The sequence below is a fragment of the Fusarium odoratissimum genome (assembly GCF_000260195.1).
Source record: "Fusarium odoratissimum NRRL 54006 unplaced genomic scaffold supercont1.2, whole genome shotgun sequence".
Classification (NCBI taxonomy): Eukaryota; Fungi; Ascomycota; class Sordariomycetes; order Hypocreales; family Nectriaceae; genus Fusarium; species Fusarium odoratissimum.
In genome coordinates, this window is record NW_022158688.1 from 741,221 (window position 1) to 761,631 (window position 20,411).

Below are 20,411 nucleotides of genomic sequence, written 5' to 3' on the forward strand. Positions count from 1 at the left end.
GTTATATCGAAGGATCGATGTTCTTCACGTCGTTGGTCACACCTGGAAGGTCCTGGAGGATCAATTTCTGGATTATCTTATTAGTAGTGGTTATATCTGTGGTTTGTGTGAGACTCACTCCTGGGTGACTGGGAAAAAACTTCTTGAACCCGTGAATATCGTGTCCAAGACCTCCGGCAACATCGACTAGTAGCGGGGCGTCAGGTGCTCCGTCTATTCCTGGGAAAAGAGTCTCCTCAACAGGGTAAAGCGAAGGGTGCATCCAGGGCAATCGACCTTGTCCGTAGCCGCCCACTGTCTAGCATCAGTATGTGTGCTGTTGTTCGAGAGATGAGGGTGCACGTCCTATGATTATTTGTCTGAGGACCAAGTCCAATAGATCTTAAATACCCAAAGCAATTCGGGAATTTAGTCTCATAAGATGCGTGCATCGCAGTGTGAGTCGCATCGGTTGGGTTCTTCCACTTGGTCTGACGGAAAAACTTGTAGAACTCGATTGGACTACGACCAATCCCGCCGGGTCTTTGCGATATCAGTAATCTGGTTATGCGGGTCGTTCTTCAATACTAATTACAGAGCGAGATACCCATCACCAATGACATCGAGGCTTAAAGACTTGGTGAAACTCGAAAGTTTGTATTCATCTTGCCCAACTTCTTCGAGATGTGGTTGTACACATGTCCATTGTTGGTTGTGTTGCTAACTGCTAAGAAGGAAATGTGATAAAAGTGTTCGTCCCTCTGGGCCTTTTGTTTAACAAATCTTGTTGAAGAAAAGCATTGATCTGTCTTGTTGGTTCTATCAGGGGGGGCAAGATGGATGGGTATTCTATCTTGTCCTCCTAAAAGCGTCTCTAGCAGATTCCTTGACCTTATTATCTGCTACCTCCATCTCCGTTTGCCTCCTCTCCCTGTCTCTTTTGGCATCCGCATGTCTATCTGACGCCTCCTGATACTTCTTCTGTGCCTCAACTTCAGCCTTTTTCAGAACTTCAATTCTATCCGCTATATCTTTATACTCTTTTTTAATCATCATCTCAGCCTCGGTAATATCCTTGTTCGTCTTACGAAGCTTCTCCACTTGTTCGGCGAGGAGTTGGCTTTCCAGAGCTGCGTTGTCTCTATTGGTCTTTAACTCTGCGTTTGCAACTTTCTCTGCGGCAGATTCATGTTCCTCCTTTACGCGTGCTTCACTAGCCTCCTCTCGCTTCTTGACACTGTCCATGATATTGACAATGTATGGTGAAGTCTCGTTAAAACGGTCAAGGACTTGACTCTGATCCAATACAATGTTAGTTCGATAATTGATAGCCGCTCTGGCAGCTTCAGGACCCATGAAGGTCACCATAGGAGCAAGTCTGTGCATCAGATATGGTGTTAGAGCTTCTTTGAGAAGACTTCGAAGTCTCTCCTTGGCTGCCTCAGATGCCGCTGTAGGGTCGTAGTGGGCAGGCCCGTCGTCAATGATATTCGGAACTAGCCCCTTTTCTCGAGCCGCTTGTTCTATACCGTCTTGAAAATCGTTCAAGACATTGTCCAACGTTTCAGCCGGGAGTGGATAGCGCGCGGCTTGCATTTCGGCCAGCTGTATCGTTAGGGCGGCTGCCTGTATCATTCTATCTCGACCAGCATTACGACGATCGGCGCGCATTTGAATGACCCAAAGATAGACAGCAAGTCCTGTGCTAAATATTGTTGCTACCCATCCGGTGCTTAACCCCCACTTTGTGTTTGTGAACCAGTCGTCTGATGGATCGGGGATAAGTTCAGCACCTGATACCGACTCGACGGTCGCCGAACTCAGACTGGTCCTGGTGCCTTGGAAAGTCTTTGGATCTGCGGTGCCCTTGGAGTTGTAAGGTGTAGTAAATTCAACGGCGTAAGAGTAGTCGCCCCAGGTCCAACTGACGAAGCCTTCATTATCAACACTGGTGTTCAATTTCGTTCCGTCAAGATAGAATCTGTGAAACCTTGGTCAGCCTGACTTCATCTTATATCAAAAGGCTAATTGCAGCTTGCCTTCCAGTGGCACCATCTACTGCCATTCTGATACTAGCAAGGTCTGCAGGGCTTTTGAAAGAGTACAACCCTGCTACGAAACGGGCGTCAAACTGAGGTCCTGCATCTGCTGCCTGGAGAGCGACTGTTATATCGTTGTCACTGACGCTGTACCCGGCTTTCTCCAATACTTCTTGCGGAGATGAATTCGACAATACACATGCTGTAAGCTGGCGCATGATTGGTCTGCCAATCGCTAAGTCATTGATCAAGTCTGTGATGTTCTTGTTTCCTGACGTGGCTCCCAACAGACCTCGACCGCAACCATCCAATTTCGGAGGACTCATGGCCACTGTCTCTACGACATTGCCGAGAATAATAACATCGTAGGGTGTGTAGACGGCAGACGCACCGCTAATACTTAGCATGTGCTTTCCAGGGGCAAATACGTTGGTCGTTGCAAAGTAATGCAAGGCTAGGGTATGAGAAAAGGATGGTAGGCTGATTTTCTTCAGGCCTTTTTCGATTGAGTCGGGAACCAGGCCAGAGGCTCCGTTGGCAATTTCCCACAAGCTAGGAGACCAAGCTTGAATAGATGCTTGCCAGTCGCTGCTATTCACCTTGATTAATGCCGCTAGACCCTCGTCGGAAACATCCTCAAACACATCAAGATCTGACTTGTCGAGCTTCATTTCATAGCTTGTTCGACCATACGTAGGCTTGCTTTTCGGGTCTGACATAGGTTTTTCGCTCCATTTCAACTCCGGCTTGAAGTAGTAATACCAACTGGCCTTGGCACCTTTGATCTTGAAAGTTAAGTCATTAGCCCCAAAATCCCAGTTGACATCGGTGACACGGAAGCCGCCGCCAATCCCACCAAACCAAGTGCCATTGCCTAGATCTGCTACAGCGACAGAGTTGAGCTTGGCAGTCAAATGAAAACCTTCAGTGGGTGTCATAAGAGTAACAGAGTTGAAGACTTTTTTATCTTCGTTTGGCACCTTCAAAGCCAAGATAGAGTCACGAAGAAACTTCTGCGCGAAGACATCGTGACGAATGATGATGCTGGCAGTGTAGCCAGTTGGAATGGGGAAACTGTTGATGTCACCTGAGTTAGGAAGGTTGAAGCTGCGCTGAACATTGCCCGGTTCGAAACCAGATCCTTGAGTTTGCATGTAGATACTCAAGCACGCGACAGCTGGGTCTTTGTCACTCGAGTAAACACTGAATGAAAGGCTGCTGGGCGTGAGGAATGTCGCTTGTGGAACTGGTGTCTTGTTGACGACTGCAAGTGCATATTGAATAGCACTGATGTTGAAGGGATCTGCAATCCACGCTGCCAGCTTATCACGCAGACCAACTGAGAAGTCATCTGTGATGGCTGGCGTGTTTGGCCCTTGCTGAGCCTTGATCTCCGGGGTGAGACCAACATTGTAGGCGGCCCCCTCCGTGGTGGTGGTCTCAAAGTTGATCACTATGTGTAATTCGGCATCCGGATGCTCATCAAACCGGATAACATTGCCGCTGGATCCCTGATTCCCATATTAGTACGTTTGGTCTGTTTTATCACTCATGGGACGTACTAACCTTGAACTCGTAAGCACCCGGGCCCGAGCCAGATTTCGCACTGACCACACCGAGTGGAATTACAGCATAAAGGGCGTAGGTGTTGAGTGGAATCTGACGCACAGGTCTTTCATTACCTGCAGCCGTCTTTCCCATTACCTGGCGCTTTCCGTTGAGTGGCATGCACAAGGAAGCTTTTCCATCTCTTGTGAACTGTAGAGTCGGAGCACCCAGATTGAGCCACCATTTCGTATGGTACTCTTCATCATCTTCGTTGAGGCTTGTGGTAATAAGCTCCACAGTGGTTGAAGTGATGGAGTTGGTCCAAATTCGTTGCAATACACTATTTAGAGATTCCAAGGAATAGCTGACAACGACGTCCCACCTGGATGTGACCCCGGTGGCACTTTTGCAGCCGTTAATGAGAGCATCGACTGAAGGAAAAGAATCCATTACTGTAATAAAATGATTTCGGTAGTTGATATTCAGAGCCAAGGGGAGTAGCTTGATTGACGAGAATGACGGCTATAACTTGTAGCAAAGGTGGACCTTTTATCATCGAAGAGATAGATAGCCAAAGTGAATTTAACCTTGTCACCCAGCTATCACTAGGTCACTACATACCCTGTCTTGGTCTTTACCTCGCGCGGAGAGCACATACTGCTAGCTCTGCTTAGCCTGATTAGAAAGGTCTAATGTTTTTCTCAACCTCTATTGGTGTCAATGAGTCTAGACACTTCGACGAAAGGCTAAACGTACGACATTGCGTTGACACAACAAGCCATTACCTAGATAGGTCACCACAATGACCCTTTTGGGAGCTAATTACATAGATCTGTACTGTTTCGAGCAGTGAAATGAGGGGATACTCAGCCGCAATGCCAATAACGGCTAGATCTATCTAAACCCAGCTAGCCATGAACCGCTGCAGAGACAAAGCTTATATACTGAAAGTTTAATGTCTAAGAGCTGAATGCAAAGAAGAACTATATCCTTTGTTAAAACATGTTTCAAAAGCCTAAGTCAAGTGAAGGTGATAACGCAAATGTAATTTCTATTAATAGACCTGCCGGTTAATATGGTTAGTCATGATATGCTAATAATGAAAGTTAAACCTCGTCCTCCATCTCAGGTGCATGATAATTTGTCTCTATGTGGAAGAGTGAGATATTGCAAGACTGTATGGTCCTCTGATTCTGGTGTGGCCTGGACCGTCCCAATGTAACCTGCCGGATTTCCGAGACATTCAGCAGTCACAGGCGATAGCGAGTGCTGTTGGTTAGATTCTAGGCAATCCTTTCTGTAGCTGGAATGCTAAATGAACTGTCTTTTCTGAAGCGTTATCTGAGTTTGAAGCTGGCTAACAGCTGAAGCTTGTCACATACCTGACCCGGATCGTTGTTGGGACAACGTCCTGACAACGGCGGACGATCACAAGGACAAGAGGTTTGACATGGCCACTTTTAGATCTTTATCACATTTTAACTGGTGGCTATCTTCACTTCGGGGAACAAAATGAATGTTAGGGATAGAGTTCATGGCTGGCTGATGGTGAGATTTCGCTCCAGGTCTAGATTTGAGTGGAGTGTCACATACCAATGCGAGAACATCGAGCACTTCGAGGTGCGATACGCTACATGAGCAATGAATTTTAAAATTTATTCATTTTCAGTTTCGTAGAGTTGGTCCCATTACTCTGACTCCTGGCACAGCTGCTTCCGTTCAAGACTCTCCATACTTACAAGGAGGATATCATCATATCACCCAAGCTGCACGCTATTTCATACTTCGGTTACTTCCTCTTATCACTCCAAGCTTAGCAATGTCTAGTTCAAAGTCCTTCATTACCGATTCTAAATGCCTCATCTTGGGTGGTCTAGAATACCGCCTCAGCAACGAGAACTTTGCATCGTTCCGCGAGACCTTCATATTCGCACATGACTGTTCTGCCACAGTCTCTCAAGTCCGGGCTCAAGACTTCCATTTGCATACGAATTCCTTCTCTTATCCTCAGGGCTTCCGCATTACTACTGATGGCGTTGCTGGAAATGCCGCAACAGCTACAACAGCTGCCGTCCAAGCACGAGCCGCATCTGGAGTCTGGCTCTCGTTCGAATTTGTTCGCCCTCATTTCCCTTTTTCCATTACGGCAAAAGGTGGAGATGGGTACGAGGGAATTGACGCAGTAGCTACGCATGGCACTGGAGGGAACGGTGGCAATGGCGGAGCTGGAGGCAAGGTCACTATGATATATAATGATCTTTTTCGAAACATACTCCGTGCAAGCCGCCAGGTCAATGAAGCCAAAACTCCTAGAGAACGGAAGCTTAGGCTCCAGGGCTGGCTGAAGTCGTCCAGAAACCAGCTGGTAAACACTCCAAGCCACAAGCACATTGAGGATGGTCTCAAAGCCCTTGAAAATCTTATTGCAGGTTCTGCAACGGCGGACGAGGATATTGAAAAGGAGTTCAGTGCGTTAAAAGATGATCTTGATGGTTCAAGCTCCAAGTTTAGGGCCAGCATCAGCATCGATGTTCGAGGAGGTGCTTATGGCACTGGAGGCGATGGTTCGCAGAAAGGAAATAATGGCGTGTCTGGACCATCGGGAAGCCTCAACTCGACTCTTATGACTCCAAAGTCTGTGGCCAATTCAACGGAAATTTTGGTTCATCCTGACCAAATCTCGATCGCGGTGCTGGAACTGGAAAATTTGTTTTTTATCGGAACCTCCTCTGCAATACTGACAGCTATCAGACATGTTCAAACTCTGAAGCAACGCTTGTCATTTATTGACCAGTTGACACCTCAGGACCCTCTCTTTAAAGCATACGTGGACAATGAGAGCCATTTGTTAATCGTGCCGTCTGGAGAAGAGATGCCCACGTCTATAGCTTCCTTGAAAGTCAGCCTCGAGAACGTTCGAGCTATTGAAAGAAACCTATACGGCGGTTATGACTTCTATGGACATGTGGCCTCGTGGGTCCCGTCGGGATCATTCCCATTCTACCGCGATCAATTGAATTCCGCCTTGAATGACTTGATATCAATCCAGAACAATTACTTCAAATACCAAGACATTGCAAGAGAGGAAAACAAAGCCAAGGACCGTATCTCATACGCTCGTGCAGCAGTTGATGTCGGCAAAAGGAGCTGCAAGGCAGACCTTGTTACTCTCCGTTCTCAGCTCAAGTCTTCCGCAAGTTCCATAGCAGTATTGCAAGAGGGTCTCCCTACAAAACGTAAGGCTCTAGTTGAGAAGATTCGGGCCTTTTCACAAGACATCAAGAACTCATTCAACATCAGCATGGAGTCGTTTGTGAATGCTGCCTCTACCTTCGTCTTTGCCCCGGGCTTGGCTATGGGGGCGGTCCAAGCAGCCAGTCTCCTCCATACCGGACTATCAACCATCACTGATGACGCGGGTATACAGATACGAAAGGAATTCGTGGTCAACAAGATCACTGTCATGTCAGCGGGGCTTGAAGGTCTGAAGGAGGCTATCGAAGCTGGCAATGGTGGCGAGCTGACAGTTGATGACCCTGGAGCTGCTAAGCTCATGGCCAAAGAATCTGATATCCAAGATCTTCTCACAAAGTACCGAGAGACCCTTGGTAGTGAGAAGGTTCGAGTCGTTCGCGAAATGTTCGATGACTACTTGAAGGTTGTCATTGACAGGAACAACCTTGTCATCCATTACAATGCTTGCCTAGTTCTATGGCTCACAACCAAATCGAAGCTTGACTCCTATGTTCAAACAGAGCGTAGTCTCGGCCGCGATTTCATTGAACGGGTACATGGCGAAGTGCCCCAGTTAGCTGTCACTGTTGAACGCAACTACATCACCACCATTTCTACCGTAATGGAATTGCTCTACCGAACTACGAAGGCATTGTCCTATGTAACCCTGTCAGTCGAGCCCACAACGTTCACGAGGCTTCGGGGCCAAGGGTTTTTGCAGGAAGGGATCGCGACAGCCCTGAAGGAAGAAAAGATTGACATCATTAAGAGATGGGCCAATGCCATCGAAGGGAGCAAAGCACTGAGGCAACCCTTTGGGGGTGACAATGATGCAGTAAAGTATGAGTTGACGGAGGAACAATTACAATCTCTGCTCCTTGATCTCGGTGGTAAGGACGCAGACTACGGGGTAATAATGGGCATACCAGCAGCTCGTAAACGAACCCCGGTGGACGAAAGTCCATTTGCAGGGTACGCAGATGTTAGACTTACGAGGGTGAGATTTTACCTCGACGGCGTTCAAACGGCCAGCAACAAGCTTCAAGTAACATTATTGCACGGTGGGACAGATGAAATGGTGGCACCTGATGACCTGAGCCTCAAGTTCACGCATGACTCATCAACCATCAAGTTTCACTATGATATAATCACGGGAAGGATAATCACTGACGGAAATGTGGAAGACGCAGTGGATCATATTTATGCTTTGCCGGGTCCGTTTACGTCCTGGAGGATTTCTATTAGTAAGAAATACAATCAGGGGCTGGACCTATCTAATGTCAGTAGTGCTTGGTTTGAGTTTTCAGGGCTTAGTAGAAGCTTTTTATGATTCTTTCTCGAGAGCATTAATATATAACTATTGTAGGCAGAATTAGAGATCTTCAACCTGTATGAAGTAGAATACCTGGTTAATGGACACACTTACGGGGCAAAATTTAGCATGGGAGACAGTTGACTAAACATTTGAGATTACCCAAGGGATCGCTCTTAAGTATAAGAGAAAGAAGTTGTTTGACAACTGATCAAGTGTATCGCACGGTTTAGATGGTTCCGAAAGATCGTCAGAACACTATGTGCATTCATGCGCAGATGCCTTTAGCCTTGCAGCTTGACAACAAGCTTGTCTCCCAAAGCTCTGATACTCTTAGAGAAGTCGGCACGACTCGTAGCCTTCCAATCAGCACCATTCTTTCCAGGAACGGCCTCCTCGCCCTTGAAGGCAATATATAGAACATCCTTCTCACCATGTCCCATGTCTCCATTGAGGCCCTCGTTAGGAAAGCAAAGCTCGGCGAGGGAAATCGAAGCTTCGCCGGTGGATGTGCCTCCGTTGGTATCTCCCCAGATGCCGTAGTGCTATGAAATGTTAGAAGGAAATGCATGACGGACATTGTGGAATACTTACCACTTCACCGTTGCAAACAACGGCCATGACACTCAATGGCTTAATGCCATGCTGCTGAGGGTCAAAGGATGGCGAGGCTCCATCGTTGCCGAACACCACGTAGGGATGAACATTTGCATCCAAGTCTGGGATGCCGTATTGGTTGACAGTGTCCTTGAATGCAGTCTCGCCCTGTCCGGACGGATCGTTCGAGCAAGCACCTGCATGGTTGTTTGCGCCATCGCAGTCGATGTCCATATTGTCGTAGTTTCCGTTCGACCCTTTGAGAAAGATGGCCCCTGGGACATCACCGCAGTATCTAGCACCCTCGGGGAACCTGTCGGAAAGGCGGTTGGAGCATGAGCCAGCCTGTGCTCTCATTAGAGTCGTACTTATGAGGGATGGGGGTAGAGTTACCTTGTAGTTATCGTATATGGATTTTAGGTTTTGGGGGAGCTGGTAAGCAGTAGCTACTGTGCCCAGCGTGAAGGTGGTAAGAAGTGAATAAGAATGCATGACTGTCTTTGTGTCTGGCGCGATGGAATCACTGATTCGATAGAGTTAAGAGTTGATCCTGCACAGAATGTAAAGGGAATGTTTGAAGCTTTTATATCTGATGTACACATTTCTTATTAGTTGAGTCTCGTTTATGATTCAATAAAAACGAAGTACACCCTGTCCTAGTTTCGAGTTCTCCATATGTTATTCTTCGATGATAATCGACAAGTCTCGGGTCTGTCTAACCTGCCGAAGTGCCGAAGTGTTTGGACCTAGTGACAACTTAACCTTGATAGGAGGGTCAAAGCATGCCCCTAGAGTTCTTTGGTAATACCACGGAAATAGACTAGTCGTAGACTGCCTAGAACGCTGATTTGTAGCTCCGTGTCTTTGGCTTGCTTCACTCGGCTTACATGTGACTGATGTTGTCTGGCAGGTTCACATTGCTTGAATCGGTCCTAATTTCTTTGAAGAGCGGCTGCCTAGTGAAGCTGAAAGTAGATTAGATCTTGAGGCTGGGGCCACGCCCTTCAAAGATCACCTAAGTGGCAGGGCGTAGCAACTTGCACCCTGGTAGAGGTCTCCATTAGTGATTACCGGCATCATGAAACTATGATCAAGATTTTAAGGATATAAAGGAACAGACTGTGACCCTTGAAGCATACAATTACTTAGAAGTACCATGCTCAAGTAGCATCGAGACTTGGTGGAGCAAAGAAAACATATTTACAATGATACTCTGTTGGATGATCATTGTCGCGCTCCTTGGAATATGAAGAATTTCTCCGGTGTGTGTGAATACCTGGTGGTAATAAAGGCCCGGCTTTCAATAGTCCTATCAAAGGTTCCACGTTCTTGAAACGTCTTGACAGGGCCGAGACCAAAAGCCGCGAATGATCAATCCTTCCTAAACAATCGGTTCGAACAATTTAGTATCGAGCAGAATAAGGTATCATCTATAAGAGAAATGGCAAGCTACAACATCAAACTTTAGGCTTCCAACATAATAGTAAAGATATTATATCTTTATTTATAATATCAACTTCAATGAAAAGCTTCCACCGTAGCTATACAGATAGTTACAGCCTACAAAACCCTTGGGACTGTATAAAAAGATATCAATGAGTGCAGGTATCCAAGAACTTTCTCCCGTCTTGATCTTGCATGTAGCAGTACGAGCGGGCCGCTGACTTGGTCCTAATCAATACCATATACCCCTGTCTCTCCTTAGGGCTGAAAAGAACGTATTGAATCTGGACAAGACATACGTGGCATGATTTTACCATTGCCTCTGCAAGTGGTCCTGCTTGGTAGTTCGTATCACAGTCATCAACCATTGACTGATTACTCCTGTACGTTTCTATCACTTAATGGTCAATTGGCTTGTTATTCTACTTGAAAGCTATCGTGGAGTATTACTTAACACTATAAGCAAATCCGGACTTGCCGGCTATAATGTAACGTCGGCCTCTACTCGGTTATCTGCATGCAGGGCGGTGATCGTGGTGGTATGATCGTCGCTCAAAGAGGAAGTTCCATTGTCTCTCCACACAATAGTTCCCCTGGGATCGGCCGCCCAGCCTGATCATCAAGCTTGTGTTCAACGACATCAATAGGTAATCGGTAACGTAACATACACTTTTGAGATGAGAGCCAATGAATGGCCTTCTTTTAATGCCGAAACTCTGAAATTCTCCTATTCCTTAGCTCAGTCCGGGGTGAAGCTAGCCCAATCGAGTATCCCATAAACATACCCAAGCACGTTTCGAAACGTGGATCGAAATTCGAAGGGATACACTAGTGCGAGGCGTGTTGAGTATTTCAGAAACTGCGAACCCAGCGACATATTGCAAAAGGGGAAATCCGTATCCATTCGTCGGGAAATGAGTTCATCCTCAAGACATGAGGAGTGCATGAAGTATCACCACAAAGTTGAAATGCCCGCTTACTCAATGGCCTCGACCTTCCACGATGGCATGATCCGGGGTACTTCAATGCAACTTAACGGGCCGAATAGGCTCAATGCCCTGATCAGCTGGCCCTATGCAGTAGATTGAAGGAAAGAAATGGCCAGAAAGTAGGCTGAGACAGATAAGCGGAGTTTGAAATGATCGGCATGATGTGAGGCTGAGGTGAATAGCCTATACACTGAACAAATTACTCTCAGTATATATCTACACTATTCTTCACGATAGTCTAGTTATTCTTATTCTCATCTCACCATTCTTGCAGCAGCTTCTCATCAAGATGCATTACTCGACCCTTGTTCCCTTGATCCTCGCTGGCTCCGCCTCAGCATGGCTTCCTCATGAGCGCGACCTGGCCGCGTTTAATCAGACTGCTCGCCACGAACAACTTGGGAAACGATTCAAGCCAAGCTTGCCCAGCGGTGTAACAAAGATCCGTGGTGTCAACTTCGGTGGTAAGTGAAAGGCATCTCCTCCGGCACACGTTACTCATATGCATAGGCTGGCTTGTCTGTGAGCCCTGGATGCAGCGAGATGAGTGGGCAAATGTCCTCCAGTGCGGCGACTCTGTATCCGAGTTCGACTGCATGCGCAATCACTACTTAGGATCAAACCGCGAAACTGGCAACAATCGCTTCGAACAGCATTGGAAGAACTGGATCAACCCCGCAACTGTCCAGTCCGTCCATGACGTCGGACTCAACACCATCCGGATCCCCATCGGATACTGGTCCTACACTGATATCGTCGACAAGGCTAGCGAACCTTTTGCTGATGGCAACCGCATGCTTCCTTACCTCGACGCTGTCGTCCAAAAGGCTGCTGACCTCGGAATCTATGTCATCATTGATCTTCACGGTGCTCCTGGAGGCCAGCAGGAGGATGTCTTCACTGGCCAGAACAACAAACCAGCTGGTTTCTTCAATGACTACAATTTTGGCCGTGCGCAGAAGTGGCTTGCTTGGATGACGAACCGTATTCATACCAACTCTGCTTACTCAACCGTCGGTGTAATCGAGGTCCTCAACGAGCCTGTTTCTCGCCATGATGCGAACAACCGCTATCCTGCTCCCGGCGAGGACCCAGGCTTGATTCAGAAGTACTATCCTGCCGCCCTCAAAGCCGTCCGTGACACCGAAGCATCTCTCAAAGTCCCCGATAACAAGAAGCTTCACGTTCAGTTCATGTCCAGCAAATGGGACTCCGGAAACCCCCGCTCCGTATCCTCCGTAGCCAACGATCCCTACACTGCTTTCGACGACCATAACTACATCGGTTTCGCTCTTGGTAACGACAACGGCGATCAGTACAAGCTCATGCACAGCGCTTGCACTGACTCTCGCCTCGTTAGCGGCCAGGACTTTACTTTCACTGGTGAATGGAGTATGACTTCGAACGCTGATTGGCATGACAAGAATTTCTTTAACAAGTTCTTTACGGCTCAGCAGCAGCTGTATGAGAAGCCCGGTATGGCGGGGTGGATTTACTGGACTTGGAAGACTGAGACGAATGATCCGAGATGGACGTATTCTTATGCGACGTATCTGAATTACATTCCTACTGATGCTGCTGGCCTAGAGAAGAATGTCTACCAAGACGTTTGTGCTGGTTATCGATAGATTCAACTTGTTGTTTCTTGTCGAGAATCAGGGGCTATGGGAAAAGCTCTTGGCACTAAACTAGGTAGTCTAAAGGTCTACTCAGTCTATACTAAATTTACCTGAGTCTTTTTATGATTTAGGAAAGGATATTCCAATTTTTCTTGCCTCCTCTTGACACGCCATCTCAAGAAACTCTCGGGCCTTTTTTATATTGATTATTCGTATTTCGATAAACTAAATGGTTGTCTTTGAGGTCATGATATATGTTCCATGCACTGGCCCTTAAAAAGTAAGGACATCAATTCATGATCATTTCATCACACTCGTCTATTGAGCTTCAACTCTTGCTCCAAAGACCTCCAAAGCCTTCTTGCTAGCCTCTCTCGCATCCATCCTCTCAAAATATCTGACAACATTCTTCCTCCCGGGATGAAGTATCCATGGTGCCATACCTGTGGTCTTTCCCTTCGTCAGACTGTAGAAGTGAACATCCGCCGCCGAAAACATCTCCCCGCAAAGATACTTCTTTCCCTCCAACTGCTCATCCAGCAGGTTCAGATACTGCTGAATAGTAACCTTCTGTGCCAATCTCGCCTCCGGGATAGGAATTCGATGTCCTATATAAAAGTCTGCAGTGCCCGGATCATTGCGGACCCATGAAATGACAGGTTGTGCGATTTCTAGATCCATCCGTCTAAGCCACATGCGCGTTTCGGCACGTTCCAGGGGTGTTTCGCCAAAGAGTGATTTGCCGCCTTGGGCGATCTCATCGAGATACTCGCAGATGGCGGTAACTTCAGTTAGGACAAATCCATTATCGAGAACGAGCGCAGGAACCTCGCCACGTGGGTTGATCTTTCGATATTCAAGGCCTCTGTTTTCCATGTTCATGACGTCGATGGTCTCGACGTCAAGGCTTATGCCACCTCTGTCGAGTACGAAGAGGCGAAGAACCATGGGGTTGGATGCTGGGGCGTCATAGAGCTTCATTGCTGCTCGGATCTGAGAAAACTATTACAATTTCAATGATTTGGAAGATGAAAGAACAAGATGGAAGGCTGGGCCTCTGTCAACAGTGACGTTTTATATATCAAGCCAAATAGATTTTTGGCCCCCTACGTCTCATGTAAGCCCGAGACCTAGTCAACGTTATCTCAACGTTATCTCAGATTCAGGATATCAAAGGAACTCTACAACTGCATTAATCTAATGAGCCGCACTGGCCTAACCATGATTTCCAATTCGAGCGCTGGATGACAATCGCCACCCCTTCGCAGCATCATATATACTAAACGCAAAAGTAAACGCTCCACCAGCCAGCGCAACAATCTGATCCAAATCAGTCAGAGAGACGTTACTATTCGGTGTAAATCTCATTATGCGAGTCTGGTATCCGAGCACCCTTCCAGCAAAGTACTGTGTATTGCCAATAAACCCATATTTGACAATCGAGATGATGCTTGCGATGAGAACTGCTGCGAATATATTCGACCATTTCTCAAACCCGCTGCGCCTTTCGTTAGACGAATCTTGGCCTTCAGTGCTATAAGGCTTGGCTCTGCGATACATCGTAACAACAACAGTCCGAACAATCGACACACCAGTCATGATAGCCATAATCCCCGATATGAACCCCAAAGCCAGAACAAAGTTGAAAAGAAACGGTCGAGCGAATGTGCTCCTCGAGACAGGAAGATCAGGATATGTAAAGAAGATAACCAACTGCGGCGAAAAGCACAAAAGAGTCGAAAGAGTAACGCAGCCCACCCGCTTCCACTGATATCTCCTCGACGCAGGGCTATGGAGGAAAATAGCCAGCACAACGAAGACTTCGCAGATAGCAAGTGGCGCCTCAAGCGCAGCGACGAGTTGGATATCTTCTGGTGAATGGCTCAAAAGCAACCGTGAGCGATCAGGTCGGTCATATTTCGCGAGTTGGTAGAGTGCATCTGCAGCTGCGACCACAGGTAGTGTGAGCGCTGCGATTGTGTCGTTTGTGATTGAGTCCAAGCGTTTTGTGACTGGGTTGATGGTCCAGCTTATGAAGACGGAGGCTACGATGATGAACCAGCTCCAGAAGGTGCCGGGGCCGTAGAGTGAGGATACGAGAGCCCAGCGGTTGAGGTTTTCTGTCGTGTTTTCCATGGATTAGAGGTTTTTGTTAGATTTGTAGAGTAAGGATAGTTGTTTGAAGTGGTTATCATAAAGATGTGATTATGCCTTGCTAGTGTTGCGGACAAAAACGCCTTGGCGCTAAGGCTGTGTTGGACAAGGCAGTATTAAAGAAGCCAATGAGATCGACCGCAAGCGAAGCGGAGGAATAGCTGCATAGAACAACGAGAACTTTCCCTCTTCTTAAATCATATATGACTATTTGAGGCTCTAATTCTCCCTCAAAACGCTATGATCTCGAGAACTTGATAGAGAGTAATTGTTAGCTAGAAGTACCCTGTACTGCCGATAGAAGAAATAACCAGTTTAATGTATATAATGGATAGAAATGCAAATAAGATTATAACAAATATACAAATCTTCATTAGTTCTGCCATTGTTTTATGAAAATATAGTTATTTCTTCAAGTCTGGTAATACTTCTGTATAAAAACAGCTTCCTTATCAATCACCAAGCAAATACCGGAACAGGGTCAGTCGAACCACATTCTTGTCGAACGCTATTGACGGACAGTATATCAATATATTATTTAGCCTTTTAGCAGAACTATAATCTGTTCATCAGATGGACCACATCTTTCCAACACCTGGTGCATCAGGTGAGCGGGCATTTGTCCGCACCCCCGACAACCCTCCATCTCCAAGCCCAAGCCACCACGAAAAGTGTCGGACCCAGAACTGACCCCGACTCCGCTAAGCACAAACAATCCAACAATGATGTCACACTTCAATATTCAGTCCAGATGGTCAAGATTTCAATGCTCAATTGCTGGGGAATTATCATCCAAAACATCTATGTAGACCAACAAAAACATATCCCAAAAGAAGCTACGCAAAATGTGATTCATATGAGTACAACCGCTCTTTCTTTCTTTTCCCCCTCTTTCATTAGATACACCCAATCCCTTACCAAGGCTTAACCTTGAGCATGCTACCCTCCTCAGCCAAAGCCTTGTGCAGGTCGAAAGCGTTGAAGAGAAGGTGGGGCTCGTGGCCCATACCCTTCTTAAGACCCTCCGACTCAGCCTTATCGAAGTAGTGGCTCAGGATGGGCTGGTACTTGGGATGCGCGCACTTGTTGATGATGACGCGGGCGCGCTCACGGGGTGAGAGACCGCGAACGTCGGCGAGACCTTGCTCGGTGACAATGACGTCGAGATCGTGCTCGGTCTGGTCGACGTGGGTCACCATGGGGACGATGCAGGATACACCGTGGGGATCGGTCTTGGAGGGTCGGCTGGATGGTGTGTGCATGATGGAGTACTTGGAGTTGCGGAGGAAATCGGCTGAGCCGCCGAGACCGTTGAGCATGCGTGTTCCGCTGACGCAGGTGGAGTTGGCGTGGGCGAAGATGTCGACCTCGACGGGGGTGTTCATGCCGATGACACCGAGACGCTTGATGATCTCGGGAGCGTTAGAGACAGCCTGGCTTCGGAGGAGGATCTTGTCGGCGTAAGCATCCCAGTTATCGTAGAAGCGCTTGAAACCATCGGGGGAGAAGCGGATTGATGTGGCGGTAGCGTAGTCAAGCTTTCCAGAGTCGAAGAGATCGAGGAAAGTATCCTGGATGACCTCTGTCCAGACCTTGAGGTTCTTGAACTTGGACTCGTTGAGACCGCCGACAATAGCGTTGGCGACGTTGCCGATACCGGACTGGAGAGGCAGAAGGTTGGCGGGCATGCGGCCCTGGGCAACCTCGTGCTCGAAGAACTCAATCAGGTGGCCGGCGATCTGGCGAGATGACTCGTCGGCATCGGCGTTGGGACCGGTGGCATCCCAGTAATCAGACTCGACGATAGCGACGACCTTTGAGGGGTCGACCTTTACTGAGGGGGAACCAATGCGATCCTCGACAGCGGTGATGTTGTAGGGAGTGCGGTGGGGAGGAACGTCGGTGAAGGTAATATCGTGGAGACCCTTGAAAGAGGGGATGGCGGTGTTGACCTCGATGATGATCTACCAAGCGCAATTGTCAGTAACTAGAAGTTGGCGATGCGGGCTCAAGCTTGGCGGTGACGTACCTTGTCAGCCATCTGGATCAACTCAGGAGTAGCACCAACAGAGGCGCCGGGAACAAAGCTGCCATCCTCGAGAATATCTGTCGCTTCAACGACGGTGACATCAAGGTTGCTGTTTGATCGATCCTTGGTGTAGAAACCCTAGAGTCAAATTATCAGCCGATTGTCTTATCGGAGCCGCAATAGCTCGGTAGGAGATTAAAGCGAAGCCGAATGGTGGGGCCGCAATCAACAAATTTCCATTCTGTGCTTTGGAGTTACGTACATAGACAAGATCAGAGGGGAACATGGACAAATGCTTGTCGAAAAAGTTGATTCGTCCAGAGTTGATTCCCTTGGCGATGTCCTTGCCGACCTGGTGAGGGCTTCGTCGGTTGATCATGTCGAGAGCAGCCCATCGGTTCTCCGTCTCGGAACCGGCCGAGGCGCCGACGAACAGGGAGTACTTCATCTTGCTCTGGAGGTTGTTCTGCTCGACGTAGTCGGCCATAGCAGTGGGAACCTTCCTGTTGCGATTGTCAGTTGTATTGTTTGCGCCAAGCTCGGGTAATGACGATAATAGCCGGTGCGGAGTCTGAAACTCAACACTCAACTCAATTGTAGAGCAGTGAGCTGTGCAGGAATGGTGGATAAACGTACTTGGGGTATCCAACAGCTGTAAAGCCAGACCAGCCGATATAAGAGCCATTGGGAAAGTGGTGCATCAGATCCTCAGGTCGCGCAAGCTTCTTGAGCATAGCGGGATTGCGAACGCGCGCCTTGAGGGCCGCAGAAGCAACAGGTGAAGCCATGATGATCTGAGAGCAAAATGTACCAAAAAAAAAAAAAAGAAGAAAGAGGGGAGATTGTTCCGTTCAAGGAGGAAGAGTAAAAAAAAGAGGAGGAGAAGGAAAGGATAAATAAGAGGGAAGAAAGAGAAGACAACTCCAACCTTGGTTAGTGGAGGTCACTCAATTGGATTCGTCGGGGTGACGGTGACGAGGGGTGGATCACCGAAACCCACCGAGTCTTCAGAGCGGGGATGCATCGCTTTCAGTGGTTGGCCCGTCGGTTATAGTGGACAGCTTCAGTGTCATTCTCCAAATTTGCATCCAGGTACCGTTGTGCCTTTTGGTTCAGCGAAGAGGTACAACGCGGAGAGAAGGGAAGTTCTGCCAAGCACCGGATTTACAATTCCGTTATATCATAGGGAGAAACAGTGTAGCCCACGTAGAGAGAATGACTTGCTGATGCAGTTGATCTCCAGATCTACCGACGTTGCCGAGAGGAGAGTGCATCGGTCTTGACACTATTAGGCAATATATGCGTGTGGCCTGATTCTCCTACACATCCTTGACTTTATATCTCGTGGCCTCACAACTGCTCACCTTGACTTTTTTGACCTGATGATATCTCTATTCAACTCCATTATGTGAAATACTTTTCCGGTGAGCTTTACAACTGTAATTGTACACCGGCTCTTCCGCCGCTCATCACCTCCGAGCCCGCATTGTGGATCCCCGCCATCTTCTCCAAAAAACCATGCGCCCCATCTTCCGCCCGGCCGAGATGAGCACAGACCACCATCGGCATCACTCGGTTATCAGCCTCCAAAACATACACACAGATCGCAAGCCATGGAAATTCTAGAACAGCCCGTCCTGAAGACGGCGCTTCTTTTTCATCCGGGGTCTAGCGCCTCGGTGCCGTTTTATCTTACCCCGGAAATTTTGGTCGGCAATCATTCTCGAATCACCGCTCTTGAATCTCCCCTTAGGTTCGTCGGGACAAGGGTAAGATCTGGGGTAAAAGTATGGAGTGCTCTCATTTCACCATTCGGTGGTAGCTTCAGCGTTAGACTGTAAGTTCTGGTAATTGGCCTCGATCTTGATCTTAGTGAGCAGAAACATTTGGGTAAGTTCGGATCGTTTACTATGTTGAGTTTGCTCTTTGTCTCCCCCAGGGAGCAAGAAAACTTCTGCCCGTGAATTGAGGTGCCAAAAAGCACTGGTTCAAAGTTCCACTAAATCTATACCGAACTTGCCTAAGCTTATGCCATTTTACTAGGTATTTTTGTCACTAAGGATCGGTCTACAGTTTTTAAGTTCTAGTGATACAAAACCGGGCATAGTCATGGCATATTCTGTTAACTAATGCTACTCATCTTTTTCATCCTCTGCTGTCTCATCCGGATCCCTGGTACTGTTACCAACCATCTCGGATCTCTCTTCTTGGGGACGATTAGTTTGCTGCCCATACCCAAAGTCTTCGAACCTTCCCAGTTCGTGTATCTCCTCCAATATATTCTCCTCTGTCTCATACGGATTCCTGGTACTGTTGCCAACCCTCTCTGATCTCTCCCCTAGAGGACGATTGCCTTGCTGCCCATACCTAAAACCTTCAAAGCCTCCCAGCTTGTGTATCTCCCCCAATATATCCTCTTCCTCCTTCCGCCATCGTTTGAATACTTCAAGATCCTCACCATGAGGCTCTGCCGAAGGTGTACCCTAGTATAGCATGCTTAACAAAGCATGGCACCTTCCATGCACTTAACCTCGCAGCCATTTCCAGTTCTCTGAGGTTCTAAACCCTTCCTAATCCAGTATGCTCGTACTGAACACAATATAAGCACCAGCGTATCATCATTGACACGTTGTGCCATCCATGTTGAGCCAGGGGGCCGAGAATGCGTGTGGTGTTTTGTCGCTAGTTCACATCGACTCGCCGGTCTGGGGGGGCGGGAGCTCGGCTGGCGAAGCTTGGTAGGTTCGGCATTGCGGCGGGGATTGGTCCAATTGTGTGCCCCGTGTACGAGAAGGCGGGAGTGGTATTCCTCGGAGGTGGTGAACTGAAAAGGGCTCGATTTGGGAGCGAATATCGTAAAGAGCGATTGCGCTGTTTTCTTTTTTTGGATGCCTCGCGATGGTGGAGGAGGTACACCGGCGGGTGATGAAGGCGATTGCGCTCTTTCAGAAGGCATATTGCATACTGGAATAATGCTTATGGTGATGATCTAATTTAATGAATGTCTGATGGAAGAGTGAGAAACCGATCGTTGGCTCTACCTAGGTATGCAGGAGCGCGCACCTGGACGGCAATCGCTTGGTTGGAGGAAGTTGCGACTTGCGAGTTCATGCCCTGATTTTCTTGACGGAACAAAGGCCGAATGGCAAAATCCACGTTGCTGAAGCATTGCGGAGTTCTTTAGTATTACTTTCTCCTTGTGCGAAGCATTCGTTGGGTGATAATGACGATTTAGTCTTCCATCTCTGGCCCTCTGTCAGAACTACCCTAAGATATCCCAATACTATTTAATCCTTTCATTACTTATGACTTTAGTTCTCTGTCAACCCATTGCTATTAGGGGCCTCGAGTCGCTTTGCGCCCCTGACCTGTGTAGGTCAATCGGCAAGCAGTAAGTGGCCTACAGCGAGGTCATCACAATAACAGCTCCGAACATGTCTGGGAACAGGTTGTCTGAAATCAAAGAAA

General features: G+C 47.7%; 8 protein-coding genes across 8 annotated transcripts; 2 read left to right on the plus strand and 6 right to left on the minus strand.

Moving 5' to 3' along the window:
• Nucleotide 1: 1 nt before the first annotated feature.
• Nucleotides 2-4,016, minus strand: FOIG_01888 (uncharacterized protein; the record flags this gene model as incomplete). Its single annotated transcript, XM_031198891.1, has 5 exons — nt 2-67; nt 119-294; nt 1,068-1,960; nt 2,085-3,529; nt 3,585-4,016. The coding sequence occupies 5 exons, from the start codon at nt 4,014-4,016 to the stop codon at nt 2-4; spliced, it is 3,012 nt and encodes a 1,003-aa protein (XP_031070928.1).
• A 1,369-nt stretch (nt 4,017-5,385) lies between these two features.
• FOIG_01889 (uncharacterized protein) lies at nt 5,386-8,130 on the plus strand (the record flags this gene model as incomplete). Its single annotated transcript, XM_031198892.1, has 1 exon — nt 5,386-8,130. The coding sequence occupies one exon, from the start codon at nt 5,386-5,388 to the stop codon at nt 8,128-8,130; it is 2,745 nt and encodes a 914-aa protein (XP_031070929.1).
• A 266-nt stretch (nt 8,131-8,396) lies between these two features.
• Nucleotides 8,397-9,201, minus strand: FOIG_01890 (chitosanase; the record flags this gene model as incomplete). Its single annotated transcript, XM_031198893.1, has 3 exons — nt 8,397-8,657; nt 8,707-9,054; nt 9,103-9,201. The coding sequence occupies 3 exons, from the start codon at nt 9,199-9,201 to the stop codon at nt 8,397-8,399; spliced, it is 708 nt and encodes a 235-aa protein (XP_031070930.1).
• Nucleotides 9,202-11,012: 1,811 nt separating this feature from the next.
• Nucleotides 11,013-12,896, plus strand: FOIG_01891 (uncharacterized protein). Its single transcript, XM_031198894.1, has 2 exons — nt 11,013-11,605; nt 11,652-12,896. The coding sequence occupies exons 1-2, from the start codon at nt 11,431-11,433 to the stop codon at nt 12,767-12,769; spliced, it is 1,293 nt and encodes a 430-aa protein (XP_031070931.1). The 5' UTR covers nt 11,013-11,430; the 3' UTR covers nt 12,770-12,896.
• Nucleotides 12,897-13,078: 182 nt separating this feature from the next.
• Nucleotides 13,079-13,741, minus strand: FOIG_01892 (uncharacterized protein; the record flags this gene model as incomplete). Its single annotated transcript, XM_031198895.1, has 1 exon — nt 13,079-13,741. One exon carries the CDS (start codon nt 13,739-13,741, stop codon nt 13,079-13,081), a length of 663 nt encoding a protein of 220 aa, XP_031070932.1.
• A 164-nt stretch (nt 13,742-13,905) lies between these two features.
• Nucleotides 13,906-14,984, minus strand: FOIG_01893 (uncharacterized protein). The gene has a single exon (XM_031198896.1). The coding sequence runs from the start codon at nt 14,894-14,896 to the stop codon at nt 13,976-13,978; it is 921 nt and encodes a 306-aa protein (XP_031070933.1). The 5' UTR covers nt 14,897-14,984; the 3' UTR covers nt 13,906-13,975.
• A 414-nt stretch (nt 14,985-15,398) lies between these two features.
• FOIG_01894 (acetyl-CoA hydrolase) lies at nt 15,399-18,071 on the minus strand. Its single transcript, XM_031198897.1, has 4 exons — nt 17,580-18,071; nt 17,206-17,446; nt 16,944-17,081; nt 15,399-16,878 (listed from the first exon to the last, which is right to left on the minus strand). Exons 1-4 carry the CDS (start codon nt 17,729-17,731, stop codon nt 15,829-15,831), a joined length of 1,581 nt encoding a protein of 526 aa, XP_031070934.1. The 5' UTR covers nt 17,732-18,071; the 3' UTR covers nt 15,399-15,828.
• Nucleotides 18,072-18,323: 252 nt separating this feature from the next.
• Nucleotides 18,324-20,143, minus strand: FOIG_01895 (uncharacterized protein). Its single transcript, XM_031198898.1, has 2 exons — nt 19,534-20,143; nt 18,324-19,426 (listed from the first exon to the last, which is right to left on the minus strand). Exons 1-2 carry the CDS (start codon nt 19,897-19,899, stop codon nt 19,076-19,078), a joined length of 717 nt encoding a protein of 238 aa, XP_031070935.1. The 5' UTR covers nt 19,900-20,143; the 3' UTR covers nt 18,324-19,075.
• Nucleotides 20,144-20,411: the final 268 nt, after the last annotated feature.

Bases quoted from the DNA above. Each gene is read 5' to 3' on its own strand.
- FOIG_01894 (XM_031198897.1), bottom strand. From the start codon at position 17,731: ATGGCTTCACCTGTTGCTTCTGCGGCCCTCAAGGCGCGCGTTCGCAAT. The intron at 17,447-17,579 runs GTACGTTTATCC...CAATCGCAACAG, and splicing joins ACAGCTGTTGGATACCCCAA to GAAGGTTCCCACTGCTATGG. The intron at 17,082-17,205 runs GTACGTAACTCC...ATTTGACTCTAG, and splicing joins TCCCCTCTGATCTTGTCTAT to GGTTTCTACACCAAGGATCG.
- FOIG_01895 (XM_031198898.1), bottom strand. From the start codon at position 19,899: ATGCCTTCTGAAAGAGCGCAATCGCCTTCATCACCCGCCGGTGTACCT. The intron at 19,427-19,533 runs GTACGAGCATAC...ATGCTATACTAG, and splicing joins TGGTGCTTATATTGTGTTCA to GGTACACCTTCGGCAGAGCC.
- FOIG_01893 (XM_031198896.1), bottom strand. From the start codon at position 14,896: ATGGAAAACACGACAGAAAACCTCAACCGCTGGGCTCTCGTATCCTCA.
- FOIG_01891 (XM_031198894.1), top strand. From the start codon at position 11,431: ATGCATTACTCGACCCTTGTTCCCTTGATCCTCGCTGGCTCCGCCTCA. The intron at 11,606-11,651 runs GTAAGTGAAAGG...TCATATGCATAG, and splicing joins CCGTGGTGTCAACTTCGGTG to GCTGGCTTGTCTGTGAGCCC.